The 15,747-nt window shown below is 43.6% G+C and overlaps 1 protein-coding gene across 2 annotated transcripts in view; it reads right to left on the bottom strand.

Moving 5' to 3' along the window:
* Window positions 1-15,747, bottom strand: part of HECW1 (HECT, C2 and WW domain containing E3 ubiquitin protein ligase 1) — a 327,801-nt gene that overhangs the window by 108,506 nt on the left and 203,548 nt on the right. Inside the window, exons 6-7 of one of the 2 annotated variants that reach the window (XM_066584919.1) lie at window positions 13,772-13,847; window positions 663-832 (exon numbers count right to left, since the gene is read on the bottom strand). In XM_066584919.1, coding sequence (XP_066441016.1) covers window positions 663-832; window positions 13,772-13,847 — 246 coding nt within the window. Of the gene's footprint in view, window positions 1-662; window positions 833-13,771; window positions 13,848-15,747 lie in introns of those variants that run through there. The other variant, XM_066584920.1, reaches the window with a different exon arrangement.

Below are 15,747 nucleotides of genomic sequence, written 5' to 3'. Positions count from 1 at the left end.
GTGAATGATTTTTAAGAGATATTTAATAAAGCTTAATATTTTAATATGTCTTTTTTGTGAAGGATTTTTTCTTTAAATTAAACGTTATTGAACTTTTTTTACTCTATTTTTTAAGTCTTCTAAGAGGACATTAAGATGCAATCGTTCAATCTTTAGGATAGTACACTTCATTACTTAGGTAGTGCATTCTACTAAGCCTATGACATCAATCCATCAGACTCTGCGAGCGGCAGGGTCTAATAGGCCCCTATCATTTGCTTACATACTGCAGTAGCTATTGATTATGGCATGCAAGAGGTTATACTACCAGGATCAGAGGTTTTTCCACGTCTGGCAGTTAGAGCAGGAGCCGGGCTGTCAGTAGTCTGCTAAGCCACTGTCTTAAAAAGATGTATATGCCGGTTTAAAGCCCATTAGTGAGGTCAGCCAAAAGACGTATTGGCTATCACTGAGGGGTTACACCATTATTTTACTAGTGATTCCATCAAGGACCAAAGCTACTGAGCCAGAAAAGGTCTGGATGACTCATAGAGAACCAGAACACAACATTTTTGTAAATCAGCGGGGCATGGGACCACCACAAATCTTATCTTGTATATCTATATGAAATGTCAGAGATGACCTTTGTGGGTCTTCCCTGCTTATAAAGCCCAGTGACTTACCTCTCTTTTCCAGACGGGATTGACGGTGTTGCATATAATCTTTGATCGCTTCTCCTGGCCATGATGAGGGAGTGCAGGGAAGATGCTGTGTTTTCCAGGCTGAATGGAGATCTTTAGATACGGGTCTGGATTGAAGAACATTCCTTTCTTTAAACCCAGAGCTTGGAAGTCTTAAAATGTAACACAAATGACAATAATACATTATTATTATTAAATCGGTATAGAAATGGAATAGAACTTAGTATTTACAAAATGTATAGGACAAATATCAAAAAATGTCCTCATGCCGTCAGCAATCTGGAGCACGAGGAGATCACATCCCGTTCTTAAATATTAAACTTCAGCTTGTTGATTATCTGACTATAACATCAGCTGTTGGATATTCAACCACATGATGTATCGCATCAAAGACATCATAATAGCTTCTTTACCCACTCAGAGCCGGATTTAGGGGCTCTGCAATCTGTGTGGTCACCTGCATCACTGCTCGGTAACATAGTATAAGGCCAAAAAAAGACAAATGTCCATCCAGTTCAGCCTATTACCCCCAATGTTGATCCAGAGGAAGAGTAAAGAACCCCAATGAGGTTAAAGCCAATTTTCCACTTTTAAAGGAAAAAAATTCCTTCTCGATGCCAATCTAGCAATTGGAATTAATCCCCAGATCACCCACCCTTCTGAAGCAATCAGTGATATAACATTTAATATTGTATCACTCAGGAAAGGCATCCAGACCCCTCTTGTACTCTTCGTGAGTTCACCATCACCACATCCTCAGGCAGCGTTACATAGTCTCACTGCTCTTACAGTAAAGAACCCCCTTCTATGTTGATGTACTACACAAGACTGGTCCCCATAACTACTGTTTAAAGAGGAATAGTCACCTCTTCTGGCATGTTTGTATTAGTTAATACTTGGATTCCCTGTGGAATACTCCGGAGCATCATTTCTCAGAGCTCTGTGTTGTGCCATTTCTCTCTTGGGGTGAAAACACACCGCTATAGGCGCCACTACACTCAGCAGTATGGAGAGCAGATGTGCCTGAATGAGGGAAATTTTCACTCCCTCGCTGGCAGTTCATACTCCGCACCAGAGTGCAGGAGTTTGATAAAAGAGGTGGGTGGCTGCCTGATCTTCCCCGCACCATGTGTTCCCTACGTGCGGAGAAGATATGACAGGTCCTATCTTTTCTCGGCCGTAGTATTCACGTCCAAGAAATCCAGGCAGCGGAAATGAAACCACCGAACTCCTATTAAAATCAGCAGTTGCATTTCGCCCTTTTATACGGCCGTGGGAAGAACTAGACATTCGTGTGTTTTTACCCTTATTCCTACAGAATACCTCTCAACACATTGTTAACTGGAAGCTACTATTTCCCTGTCAAAGAGCTTAAACAGATGGGCTTGTTTTAGTATAATGGGCCATTAGGGCTCCTTCACACAGGTGATCGCTATATCACCGCGAACAAAATCGCATATGAGTTCACGTGATTTTTGAGCGTCGGCAATGCTTTTTCCTGAGAATAATCTCACATTTAATCTCACTCTCACATCGAGCCAAGATCGCATGATTTCCCCACCAGTGTGAAGGCCCCCTCAGTGCAGGAAAATAAATAAAGCATGCTACAAATTGTTTTGCGTTAACAAAATGCGCGTGCAAAATAAGCTTATACGAGCAAACCCATTGAAATCAATGGGTTCTATTCACTGCATATTGCATGTGCAAATTTTTGGTGTGTAATATGCTGCGCAAATACATTCCTGTGAAACTGACGTAAGATAAAAAAGTAAAGGCCCTTTTACACTGAATGATAACACTGGGAAACACAATTTTTGATGACTGAGATGTTAGAACTTTTTGGGGGGGATTTCGGGGTCATAGATTCTGAAAATGATGTTAGTTTTTCTCCATCAGGTTTTCTTATCAAGATATGACATATGTCCATATAAATGTATACATATTATATTATACATTTAATGACTGTCAATCAAAAGCTGGAGGTACAAAGATAAATGGGAAGTATGAGACATCTATAGCACAGATAACACTGCCAACCTGATGATCTCTTAACACTAATTCAGAGAACATAAAACCTTCCCATCCATGTTTGTATTTCTGTTGTAGTATTCTTTTATGCCTCTTCGAATCCATTTTATTATACCCGAGGAAGGACCATGTGAGGTCCGAAAGCTCGCTAAAACATCATGTATTTTTGTTAGCCAGTAAAAGGTATCATATCTGCAAGATTACTTGGTTTCTCTTAGGGTGGCTTCACACAAGCGTGTTTTTGTGGGTACAAGGTTCGTACATAAGCGCGCACCCGTGTACGTGCAAAAACACGAATGCAGGTCTGTGCATTGCCTTCAATGGAGCCGTGGCTGCTGTTTTTCAGGGAAGGGCTTTACATATAAGCCCTTCCACGAAAAACCTGATTTTTAGTGTGAATTCATGAATGGGTGAGTGAGTGCTGCCTCTGATTGGCTGAGTGCTGGGACTAATCAGAGGCTGCTCTCAGCAGCCGCAGCTCCATTGAAGACAATGCGTGCATTCCCTATTGTGCACACATGTCCTATCTTTACAGGCACGCACCTGTAAAACACGGACATGTGAACACACCATAGGGAATGCATTGCTTGTGATAGACGTGTGTTTTTGTGCACGTATGCACGCACAAAAACACGCTCGTCTAAAGCCACCCTTACTGAGAACAATCACACTTTGCTTTACTGGCTAACACCGGACCAAACCTTTTTTTTTTTCGTTTTAAGATAAATCCCAAGATCCTTAGAACATAAATAAAACAAGTTTCTTCATTGAGATGTCAATGAAATGACATTTCTGTGATTTCTTGCAATGAGAAATGAGATGTTCCTGGACACTCGCGCTGGATGTTTTACCAGTAGTCCGCCATCATATATGTATCCCATCAGCCGCAGTCCTGTTCTTCCACGGTCCTTATTTCTTGGTGAGATCATCATTATCCCTGTTCATCACTTACATCACCAAGACAATCTGGAAATCCATCCAGAATGACTGCAGGTCCTGCGATCTGATGCTCATGTTCTACCCAAGTGTTCAGGAACAGAAGTGAGCATACTCTCCACAAGTTTACCAGAGTTACCAGCCTTATAGTTCCCCAGAAATTGCTTCACTACCCTTCAACACAAAGACCACTCCTCAAAGTCCACTGAATCTTGGAAACGCCGGTCTTTCATGAGTTCCTGGATTTGTGGTCCATTGACTTACCCTGCTTTTAGCTTCTCCATGCTCATCACAGGATGCTTTCTACATTTGTAAGTGAAGCACCTTCTACTTCTCTTCAATGTCTTTACACATTGTTTCATCAAACCAAGTGTGATGTGCAGCGGGGGCAATTTGCATCATATGTACTAATAGTAAGCAAACGCTGGTTGGAAAATAAAGTAAATGTACCAAAAATAGATCATAACATCAGGAATATCACAAAAACTACTAGAGCTCATATAATGAAATGTATGGTATTTTCAGAATCAGCGGCACAAAAATACCCAGAATAAGGTCTAAAATTCCAGGCATCAAGAAAACATATTTTTTTGTTCCCCAATGTTATTCTCCAAAAAATTGTTTAACCCCTTAACGACAAATGACGTACCGGTACGTCATGGAGCGTCGGGGTATGTATGAAGAGAGGTTGCGTGGCAACCTCTCTTCATACAGTGCGGGCATCAGCTGTTTATAACAGCTGACACCCGCGGGCAATAGCCGCGAGCGGCCACGCGGCTGATCGCGGCTATTAACCATTTAAATGCCGCTGTCAATTCTGACAGCGGCATTTAAATCCCCCGAACAATGTTCAGGGGTCCCGCGCGGCCCCCCCGCGGTGAGATCGGGGGAGCCATGCACGTATCATGGCAGCCGGGGGCCTAATGAAAGGCCCCAGGGCTGCCTTAGCAGACTGCCTATCAAGTCGTCCCCGTGGGGTGGCTTCATAGGCTGCCTGTCAAAAAGCAGTATGACGTAATGCTATAGCATTACGTCATACTGCAGGAGCGATCAAAGCATCGCATCTTAAAGTCCCCCAGGGGGACTTCAAAGTAAAGTAAAAAAAAGAATCAATAAAGTTTTTTTTTAATTGAAAAAAAAAAAAAGTTGTAAAAGTTTAAATCACCCCCCTTTTGCCATATCTATTATTAAAAAATTTAAATAATAAATTAAAAATATGTATTTGATATCGCCGCGTCCGCCGCGTCCGTAAAAGTCCGATCTATCAAAGTAGCACATAATTTTTCCCGCACGGTGAACGTCGTCCGAAAAAAAAAATGAAGAACGCCAGAAATGCACTTTTTTAGTTACCCTGTCTCCCAGAAAAAACGCAATAAAAAGCGATCAAAAACTCATATGTATTCCAAAATGGTACTATCAGAAACTACAGGACATCCTGCAAAAAATGAGACCTTGCTCAACTACGTCGACGGAAAAATAAAAAAGTTATCGCGCGCACAAAATGACGACAGAAAATAATTGAAAAAAATTTTATGTCTTTTAAAAAAAAAAAAGAGGAGTATAGTAAAAAAAAACCTAAACAAGTTTGGCATCGTAGTAATCGTACCGACCCATAGAATAAAGTTATCATGTCGTTTTTGTTGCCATTTGTGCGCCGTAGAAGCAAGACGCACTAAAAGATGGCAAAATGTCGTTTTTTTTTCATTTTCCTCCACTTAGAATTTTTAAAAAGTTTTTCAGTACATTATATGGTACTTTAAATAGCACCATTGAAAAATACAACTCATCCCGCAAAAAAACAAGCCCTCATACAGCGACGTGGATGGATAAATAAAGGAGTTATGATTTTTTTAAAGGGGGGAGGAAAAAACGAAAATGGAAAAAGAAAAATGGCCGCGTTATTAAGGGGTTAAACAAGCGAAAATGAACAACGAATGATAAATGTTTTACTTTTCGTTCGTTTCATGCAGCCATAAAGATCATCGTTGGCTCGTTTGCTCATCATTCGGTTTAAATACGGATCGTTCAGGCGTTCTCATCCATTTGTACAGCGAATGTGAACGACTTAACGATTTCTCGTTTGAAGGAGACAATGATGTGTCTGCGGTATAAACAGTCTGCCCGAGTGACATTGTTTGCTTGTTGTAACAATAAATCGTTTGGTGTAAACGGACCCTAAGGCCTCGGTCAGACGGGCGGTTTTTTCGTGCGATTTGCGCATGCGATCTGCGCATATATAGAACCATTGCTTCGCAATGGGATCGGTCACATGGCCGCTTTTTATGTGGATGTCCGATAAATTATAGGACACGAGGAATTGCAGATCGCGCCTATCTGAGTTCTGCGATTCCTTGTGTACTATATATGCGCTCAATGGGGCCGGCGGCGCCGACCCCATTGAGAACATATACTACAAAGATCATTCTCCTCTGCCACAGCTGTAACAGGTGCTGAATGTATCTTTCCTACTGTGTCATGTGGAACAAGTGAGGTTATAAATGTGAGTGTCTGAGAGCGGGAGTGGTGGTTGATGATCATCCATATACCCATACTGTTGGAGGATCCACAGTGATCCAGGGAAGCACCTTTAGCTTCCTTGCATTGAAAATAGAGAAGAAGGAGAGGCTCCCCATGTTGGAGCTGAAGATCTTCCCTCTTCCCCGATCCGCTGGAGAAACCGCAGGGGCACAGGAAACATCTCTGGTTTCCTTGTGTCTAATATGGAGGAGAAGGAGAGACAGCCCTACCGCACGCGAAACGCATGGGAGAACGAGTGAGTTACTAAATTCCCCAGAGTGAGAGCAGCCCCCAATTAATTCTGTATAGAGCAACGCACCATACCAGGTACCCATTCACATTACAGGCATCTTTTTCCTGTGTGGCCGTTCGTCAATAGGATCACCGCACAGAGGTACATAATTGCGACACCCACGTGGAGGTTGTGTGGGGTGCATCTAGGCTAAGCCATCTCCTTAAGTAATTTTCTGTCTGCCAGAGTGTATGTCGAGTAAACCCTGCCTTTTACCTCTTCCGGAGAATATACAATTTTTGGGACCAGTGACATATGGATAACGTGGACTATAGGGCCGTATTGTTCCTGTGTTTTTCCTCCTAACCTCTGAGCTTCTACCTGTAATTTTCTGCAAGTGAATGATACCTGTAACTACCTGTTATACAAAGTTTATTCAAGTAAAGCTTTACCGGGCCTTAACTGTTCCTAAGGACCTGAGGTACGACATACAAGTCTCTGTGTTTAATTTCTCCGCCACATACATTAACGGTGTGTGTGAATGGTGGCGTCACGATGAGATATCTACGACTACCCTCCTCATCCTGAGGATTACTTACCCTATTTACTCTTGAAAAAAGAAGGTTAAGAGGCGACCAAATAACCATGTATAAGTACATGAGGGGACAATACAAGGATCTCTCCCGCGATCTGTTTACACCAAGGACCACGACGGTAACAAGAGGACACCCGCTACGATTGGAGGAAAGTAGGTTTCATCACCAACATAGAAGGGGATTCTTTACTGTAAGAGCAGTTAGACTGTGGAACTCTCTGCCTGAGGAAGTGGTGATGGCAAAATCCATAGAGGAGTTTAAAAGGGGACTTGATGTCTTTCTGGAGAAGAAGGATATTACAGGATATAAATATTAGGTTAAGTGTCAATCCTGGTATATAGGCAGGTAGGAACTATTAGGGGTTGATCCAGGGAACAGTCTGATTGCCATTAGGGAGTCGGGAAGGAATTTTTTCCCCAAAAGGGCTAATTGGCTTCTGGCCTTGGGGTTTTTTGCCTTCCTCTGGATCAACACAGGAGGATAGACAGGCTGGACTAGATGGACATTGTCTTCATTCAGCCTTACATACTATGTTACTATGTTACTATCCTCTGCTGTGGTAACTCACTCCGGGATCAGGAGTCGGTGAGTGGCACCGTGACGGGTCCACGCACTAAACCCTCCCAGCTCCAGCCGTATGTGTGGGTAGAGAGTCATTCCTTGCAATATCTCACTCATGGGTGTGGCAGAAGTTGCAGCGGCCTCCTTATATATATTTTAAAAGGACGGGCGTTGCATTGAGGGCTCCACAAAATTATTTGTTGTGTGTCGTCTGCATATGTCAATCACCCACGCGTCCATATTTGCTCAGTTGTGGGATCTGTGTGTGTCTGAGTTGCCCAGGTTTTAGTAGTAATCATTCAAGTTTAATTTTAGACGTTTATCCTGTGAGGGCTTCTAGAATCATTATAGACTGCTCTGCCTCTGTGAAATATAGTTAGATTTTAGGGAGCTACATAAATACCCAAATACAGTTATATTATCAGGACTGTTTGCCTATGTGGAAGAGATCTGGGCATCTCCAGACGAGTGCATGCACAAATATGCTTGCCTCAGCACAACGTATTTGCGCAGTGAATAAGGTTGATTTTCCCGCGTATTGGCGCATTTTGCTGTACTTTTTTGCACATGAATGGACTATTCATATGCGCGCTCGACACCTCCCTTTCCCTGATTTAAAAGGCTATTTAGCCTAATGAGGTCCAGAAGTGTTCTTTTGTCCATGGCTATGCGCAGTGTTTCACACATCCCCATTACGTATTGCAAGATGATGGGGCCATTTGCTCCGCAAATACGCAGAAAGATAGAGCAAGTACTATTTTTTGCGCACGCATGAGATGTACACTAAAAAAGTGATTAATGAGAATAAACCCATCGACAACAAGGGCTTCTATTCTCAGCATATTGTGTGCGCTAATGTCGCACTTGCAGTGCGCGGCGCTAATACTTTCTGTGCGAAGCCGCCCTAAGCTATGGCATATACAGTCTACTTTAGGTTCTATACATAAACTTGCCTGTTGAGTCCTGGATCTATAGAAGGGATCTTTAGCCAGACCACTGATATATGTACATGAATGTACTGCCAGTATTACCTTTGGCATTTTTGCGTGTGTAGCATTTACATCTGCAATACACAGTGAAGAGGCATACACATTTTGCGCATGGAAAAAAAACACAACACCCTCCACTTTTGTGCGCATTTACGCAACAAGGGTCCCCATAGAAGTCTATAGGGAGGGTGCGCAAGAGCACACACAATGTGCAATAATCTAAGCAATTTTGCAGGAAAAAGAACAAATCTGGAACTCATTAGGCTAAATAGCCATGTTAAACAGGGCGTGGTTGTGTCCCATGTGCAAAAAATCATATGCACAGTTAAATACACCAATATGCGTGCAAAAAAAGACTCGTCCATGGCACAAAAACGTTAGATGGTTCATGCACAATTGTGCATATGCTTATGTTAAGGAGACTTAGGGTGGCGTCACACAAACAAAAATGCACACAAACATGCCCGTGTAAGTCCGCCCTTAGGGCGACTTCAGATGAGCGTGCATGCGCGTGCACAATGTGCAGAGAATACAACCCTATGCTTTCAATGGGTTCATTCTAAATCTCGCTTTTGCATGTGCATTTTGGTCCAGCAAGAAAAAGGGTTTAACATGCTAAATTTGGTGCATATTTGCGCACCAAAGGAGCAATAGACGTTTATGGAAGGTGAGCAAATGCATACCCGATCCCTACGATGGACTGCACAATTTCTTGGGGGAATCAAAAACACCGGTGAGTAGTCAGGCTGCACAGCCTTTTAAATCACGTATGTTCCACACTGATATGAACGGTCTCTGTAAGTGCGGAAAGTACAGTAAACAGCGCCGATACACAGTTTCTGGCGTAAAGGGCTTTATGCATGTCTTTTGTAGTATCCAATACCAAATTACATCCCTTAGGCTGGGTCCATACAGGGCTGATTTCCAGCAAAATGTCAAAAAGCGGGCATTCCACTGCGGATCAGTTGCAGAATGCCTGCCTCCAAACCCAAATGGTGTGGGTCCATTGCAAATTTTGCAGTAGAGACGGCAACAAAATTAACATGTTATGGATTTGAATTCAACGCTGCAGTCAATTTCCGCACAGGTTTTCTAAATCTTGTCCCCTCTGCTGCTACTGTAAATTCTGCGACAATTCTGCTCCGAGTGAACCACTCCTTACAGAACAGAAAGCAAAAGTGTTGGCACGCAGGGCTTTTGGAAATTTCCTATTGCAGTCAACAGGTGTTGGCGAGAGTAGCTCAAGTGGGTATGCCAACTCTGGCCTGGTCAAGGTGGTAGCTACTCTGCCTACAATGGTAGCTCATGTGGCAGGTCGGATATCAAAGGAGTTCTTGGCTAAGGCAATCAGTAAATATGGCAAATTCTTTGTGACACCAATGCCGGTTTTGTGATGAAATAAGAGAACACTCCATCGAGGTAATAGTCAAACTGAAGGCACACAGTTTACTTAGACTTGAGGACTGCTTACAATGTTCACACTTTTCTTATAGCAAACAAAAAAGTCTTCAGCAATTTCTTAAACACATCCAATTACATTCAGTTAGTTGTCTCTCTCCTGAAGAATGGGTTGAGACTGACTGGTTACGTTAAGTGGTTACTGAACTAGGAGGTTATTTGTGGAGGAATGAGGGGACTAGTGTGGGCTCTCTTGTGGACTCACTGACTGTGCAGGGACAAGTTAAACTCACGGTTGCGGTGTCTGGGTTCCTTCCAGCTTACAGGAGGATCTGCCTTGGAATCGGTGCCTCCTGGCAGGGTTGTAATAGACTCCTCTCCCACTCATTCATCTTCCCCCACTTCAGACCACTCTCTTCCTTTTCTTTCTCTTCCTTATCTCTCCATTCTCTGACTCCTTCCACTACTTTCACCAACTCTTCTCTCACTCTCTCCTCTTCCCTTCTTTCTTTAACTCCGCCCTCTCTCTCACTTTTATACTCTCTGTGTCACCCAATCCTAGGCAAGGGCCCAACCAACTGTCCCACCCCCACGCTACCTAAAGATGATTGACAGTAGTGACAGAAGCTGATATTCCACCTTGTCATGCAGAGCTAGCAAATGTAAACATTAAGCATTAGAAATTACTCCCTAGTAAACCAGACATTATAGTTGTTTCATAATTAAACATACATTTCCCATCATTTTCCCCAGTTTCTCCTTAGTATACACAATTAAGCTGACCAGTGTTAAACGTGCTGTGGGACCCCAAACTCAGGGGTACTACACTATCTAATCTGTAGTATCAAGTAGCTCCCCTGTTTTTAATACTTAATTACAGTATAATATAATATACAATATAACCTTTAAAAGGGTTTGAAGACATTTTGTCAAGTTAGGTCATTAGTGAAATGCTCCCTGTATATGCAGCATGCATAGTGTATGCAGTGTGTCCATAGAGCACATGTATGCATGTAATAATGTCCCATTGTAGCTTACAGATGTGGGCATGGTGGCTGAGTACAGTGTTTCCGAGGATGCAGATTACAGTCGGACTGGAGCTACAGCACTTTCACTCTGTTGCAGCAGAGTAGTGCATGTGTCAGAACCTTGCTAAAGCAGTGATTGGACGAGTGCACTATCAGCAACAGAGAGTCACAAAGGTAATTGGCCAGGATCCCTAGCTCCTAGGTGCAAGCAGAGAGGTACTCTGGCCCTACAGCACTGCGATCAAGAGGAGCTACAGAAAGCTCAGATAGACAAGTCCACAAGAAACTTTTTATGCAAGTTTCAAGCTTTGATGCTGTGACACAAAGTCCTGGAATCACTCATAGACATTAGATCACTAGAACAGAGGAGTTACAGAGACTGAAAAGGGCAGCTGGTGTATATGGATGCTGAAAGCAAGTGGAGCTAAAGCATACAAGTCCCACAAAGCTGTGCTATAGTCAATCAAAGAAGCTGCCTAGTAGCAGCAAGAGATCCTGACTCTACGGAGTGTCCCACCCCAGCGCCTAGAGAGAAAAGTCATACTCCACAGAATCCAGAATACATTTCTGATCAAAGTTGATGATGGTTGTGGGCTCGGTAACGTCCTGCAGTGATGAGTGCTGGAAAACGAAACAGTTACTGAGTGCGGGAGACAAAGCTGTAGCTGAGAAACCGTTGGTGAGCTGGGTGGATGAAGTGGACACCAGATTCCAGGAGGATGCTGCATCACCGGATCTAGGTAGGCCCCTGACTCTCCATGCACTACAACACCCGTTGACTGACCCCGATCCTGGGGTGGAGGAGTTTGCTGTAGTTCCCCCTTCTATATTAACAAAGGGACGGGATTTCCTTTGATATGTCAGTATGAAATATATGGAAAAAAGGTGGAGCAACCCTGGTGAAAAAGGAAATGGTGTAACAAATGGGGGTATGACCCTGATACACTGTTGTGAGATGGGGAAGTTTAGATACCAAAGGTGCTGCCCACCCTAGCTGACATTATACCTTGTAGGTAAACTTGTAGAATGATAAGTGGAGGAAAGAGGGAAAAACCAAGAAGAGGGTGATATATATAACATCTTGCATGAACCTCATGTAGCACAGAGTGCTAAGGCAGCCTTCTTGCTCACGACCTGAAGGTTCAATCCCCACATGGTTCAGGAAACATGGTATATGGGATGGTATATAATACAAATCCATGGGACAATAGAAGGATAGCAGTCCCCAAACCCAGCTTTGTAGCAATAATTAAGGCTTCATTTAACTTAATTGAAAGAGACTATCTCACCATCTTTTTGCCCCCAGCATAGGATAGTCCTGTTACACACAGCAGATACATCACTGCAATCAGTGTATCTGTGCAGTAGTTTTGGAGAAACTTTAATCAGTAGCAGCTACTAAAAGTAGTCCTGCATATTTATGAACTGCAAGTTGGCTAGACCCACCTCGCCCTACAGCCACTGATTAACTGCTGTCTGACTATTACTGTGTATACAGAGAGAGCTGCCAATCATTGGCTGGAGGGCGGGGTGGGTGTGGCTAGCTTGCAGCTCATAAATATGCAGGACTAGTTCTGTGTCTGCCTGCTAAGAATAAAGTGCAAGTTTCTCCTAAACTACTGCACAGGTCCGCACAGCAGACATATCACTGCAATCAGTGTGATGGGCGCTAACTTATAGTGCTCTCAGTGGGGGGGGGGGAGCAAAAAGATGGTAGCAGAGTCTCTTTAAGCATTCCTCTTTGTCTTGAAATTAAAAAGCGTTTATATCTTGTAGTAATTATTTCTACTTTGAACAGATAGTCTTTCTGATATAAGGTTGATAAAGTCTACGGTTATGATGGGTTCCACTGAGGTGTCAAACTCATTTTCATCAAGGGTCACATCAGCCTTATGGTTACCTTCAAAGGGTTGATTGTAATTGTACGACTGTATAGTGATAGTGACCCCTGTAATGGCCCTAGTATAAACAGAACCACCTTAGTAGCCCCAGTATAAATAGATCCCCCAAAGTGGCCCCAGTAGTAATTGTGCCTCCCATAGTGGCCCCAGTAATAAAAATGACCCCACAGTGGCCCAAGTAGTAAGTGTCCTCTATATTGGTGGCCCCAGTAGTAGTAGTACCCCCCATGGTGGGTCCAAAAGTACTAGTATCCCCATAGTAGTTCCAGTAGTAATAGCAATCCCCCTATTGACCTCTGGCTTGGCAACGTCCCTACAGGCATTCCACTCACCTAGCCTGCAACTCCCATGCTGCGGCAACCTCTGCTGAGTCTGTGGCTGCTGACCTCTCCCCTCAGCATCTGACCTGCGTACAGGACAGCGCACACAGATACTGGGGATGGGGTGAGGGAGAGATCAGCAATCGCAGACTCTGCACTGCCACCACTACCGGAGCTGCAGGCTGGGTGAGTGTAATGCCTGGTAGGTTGCTGCACGGCCGACGGGCCACATAAAATGAGACCGGAAGTCTTGTATTGGACATGTATGATCTAATGTGTATAAAAGTTTCTAGATACACTTGATTTTAATGACCCTTCTCAAGCCCCCTGGAATGAGAGGCATCACACGTCATGTCTGATCATCACCTTTCCTACCTCCATAGAAAAGATTTAATTGTCAGCCAAAGCAACTTTCCAATGTGTGTATATGCCCCAACAGTGATCAATTCAGATTTTCCCCATATGCACAAACATGTAAGTAAACACATACTGCAGGCAACAATAGATCTGATATACACTTCAATATACTTTCACAGTCATATGACTCAATCAACAGACAATTTGCCCAGTAAGCAGAACATTTACCGCATAAAGTAAAGCTGATGAGCCTGCGGCTGCCTTGCCCCTGGGTTGCTTCTTCACTGTTAATGCTTTTAAAGACCTGTAAAAAAAAAAAAAAAAAGAGAGACCGGTATCAATAACGTATTAGTTTCCATTAGTGCTATCCCTCTAGACTCAATCAATACGGATCAATAGCATTGTACCAAACCCCGCCATTAGTAGATGCACGGCTTGTAGATTCGAATGCTTCTACGTGCCACAAATACGCTTTAGAACTGTAATTTCTTTAGTATTCTTTTACTTTAGACTGACGAAACATCGATTTATTCGCAAAAGCAAAGAGTTCGGTTTAAGATCTAGCTACACTTAATGAAATTGACGTAACACAAGATCCTGTTATTAGGAATGTGCTCAGCAAGTGACATGTTCCTCTTCCTTTGTCATCACCACCAGGTCTGTAAATCGTACTTGGTTAATTAGCAGATCTGGGCTTTCTTGCACTAACTACGTGCGAGAAAGTCACGACCAGAGATGAGTGAGCATACTCGCTAAGGCAAACTCCTCGAGCAAGTAGTGCCTTACTCAAGTACCTGCCCGCTCGTCTCTAAAGATTCGGCTGCCGGCGCGGGTGAGAGGTGAGTTGCGGCGGTGAGCAGGGGGGAGAGAGATCTCCCCTCCGTTCCTCCTCGCCACTCCCGGCCCCCCGCCGGCAGCCGAATCTTTAGAGACGAGCGGGCAGGTACTTGAATAAGGCACTACTCGCTCGAGTAGTTTGCTTTAGCGAGTATGCTCGCTCATCTCTAGTCACGACAAGTCCTACCTTTCTCGCCCGTACGATTAAGACGCAAGAATCCTGATTTTTAGGCTGCATAACGAGACTAAAATACACCTGTCTGTTTAAGCCCTAACAATCAGTTTGCTCTGGCAATGACCATGTTCACTTTTTTCTTCAAGATGACGAAATCTGCAGATGCTAACCCTACTTGGAGCTGACTTTGTGGACAATTACTTGTCACCAGGGTTTATTTCTTATGGGAAGATGCAATTAGTTGTTAATTCGTGTACTGTACATGCAATGACAAGGTTTATGATGCAGCTTAAAGTAGAAGTGCATATGTTCTGTATAAACTAGGGGCATACAACCTGCAGCCTAGGGCCATTTGTGGGGCACAATGCCATTCTGTGCAGCCCCCTCTAGCCGAACACAAAAATGCTTATATGCATGTGGCTGGTCACATGTAGCATCCCTTTCTCTAGGACTGACGCCCAGCAAACAGCTCACCAACCCAGCTGGTAATTAAGTCCAAATGCCAGTGATGGTATTAATTTTTTACTGGCCATATTAATGACAGGTAAAAAATAATTCTCAGCTGTGAGCAACTCCAGCCGGGCAGCAACGCCACACCATCAAGTATTTCACTCACTCTGTAGCTCCTGTCCGGCTGCTGCAATCAGAAACTTCAACCCCTGACTTTTGCCCCTGGCATCTGCGTGGTGTACAGGACGTGCGGGAACGCAGATGCTGGAGAGAGATGTATGAGGTCAGAGTCTCTGATTACGTCAGCGGCAGCAGTACCAGAGCTATAGAATGAGTGAAGTACTTTATGGTGTGGGGTTGCAGGCTGGCCAGGTTGGGAGCGCACAAAGAGGAGGCACGATGAGGGCACTATTACAACTGGTGCCACTGAGGCGGCCACAATTACTAGTTGGGGCTATTAGAATAATGGAGATAAAAAATATGCGTTGTGATAAGCCACACCATTAACCACACCCCAAACGACGCTCCTTTTACCTAGGCCTGAATTTTTGTAACAAAGGAGGCAACCGTACACACAGCTCAGGAGAATAGTTGAACAAATACTATTGGTGCACTGTATAGCCTTCTTTGGGTCTCCATCATATCAGGAAAATGGGTTTCCTTTAACGCTGTTTGGCATTCAAGAAAGGAGCATATGAGTTAGAAGTGGCTATCTATGCATGCCACTCTCTCCATTGTAGTT

Source organism: Eleutherodactylus coqui, chromosome 12 (genome assembly GCF_035609145.1).
Source record: "Eleutherodactylus coqui strain aEleCoq1 chromosome 12, aEleCoq1.hap1, whole genome shotgun sequence".
Lineage (NCBI taxonomy): Eukaryota > Metazoa > Chordata > Amphibia > Anura > Eleutherodactylidae > Eleutherodactylus > Eleutherodactylus coqui.
Note: the sequence above shows the minus strand (reverse complement) of the source record. Positions and strands in the feature narration are given on the sequence as shown.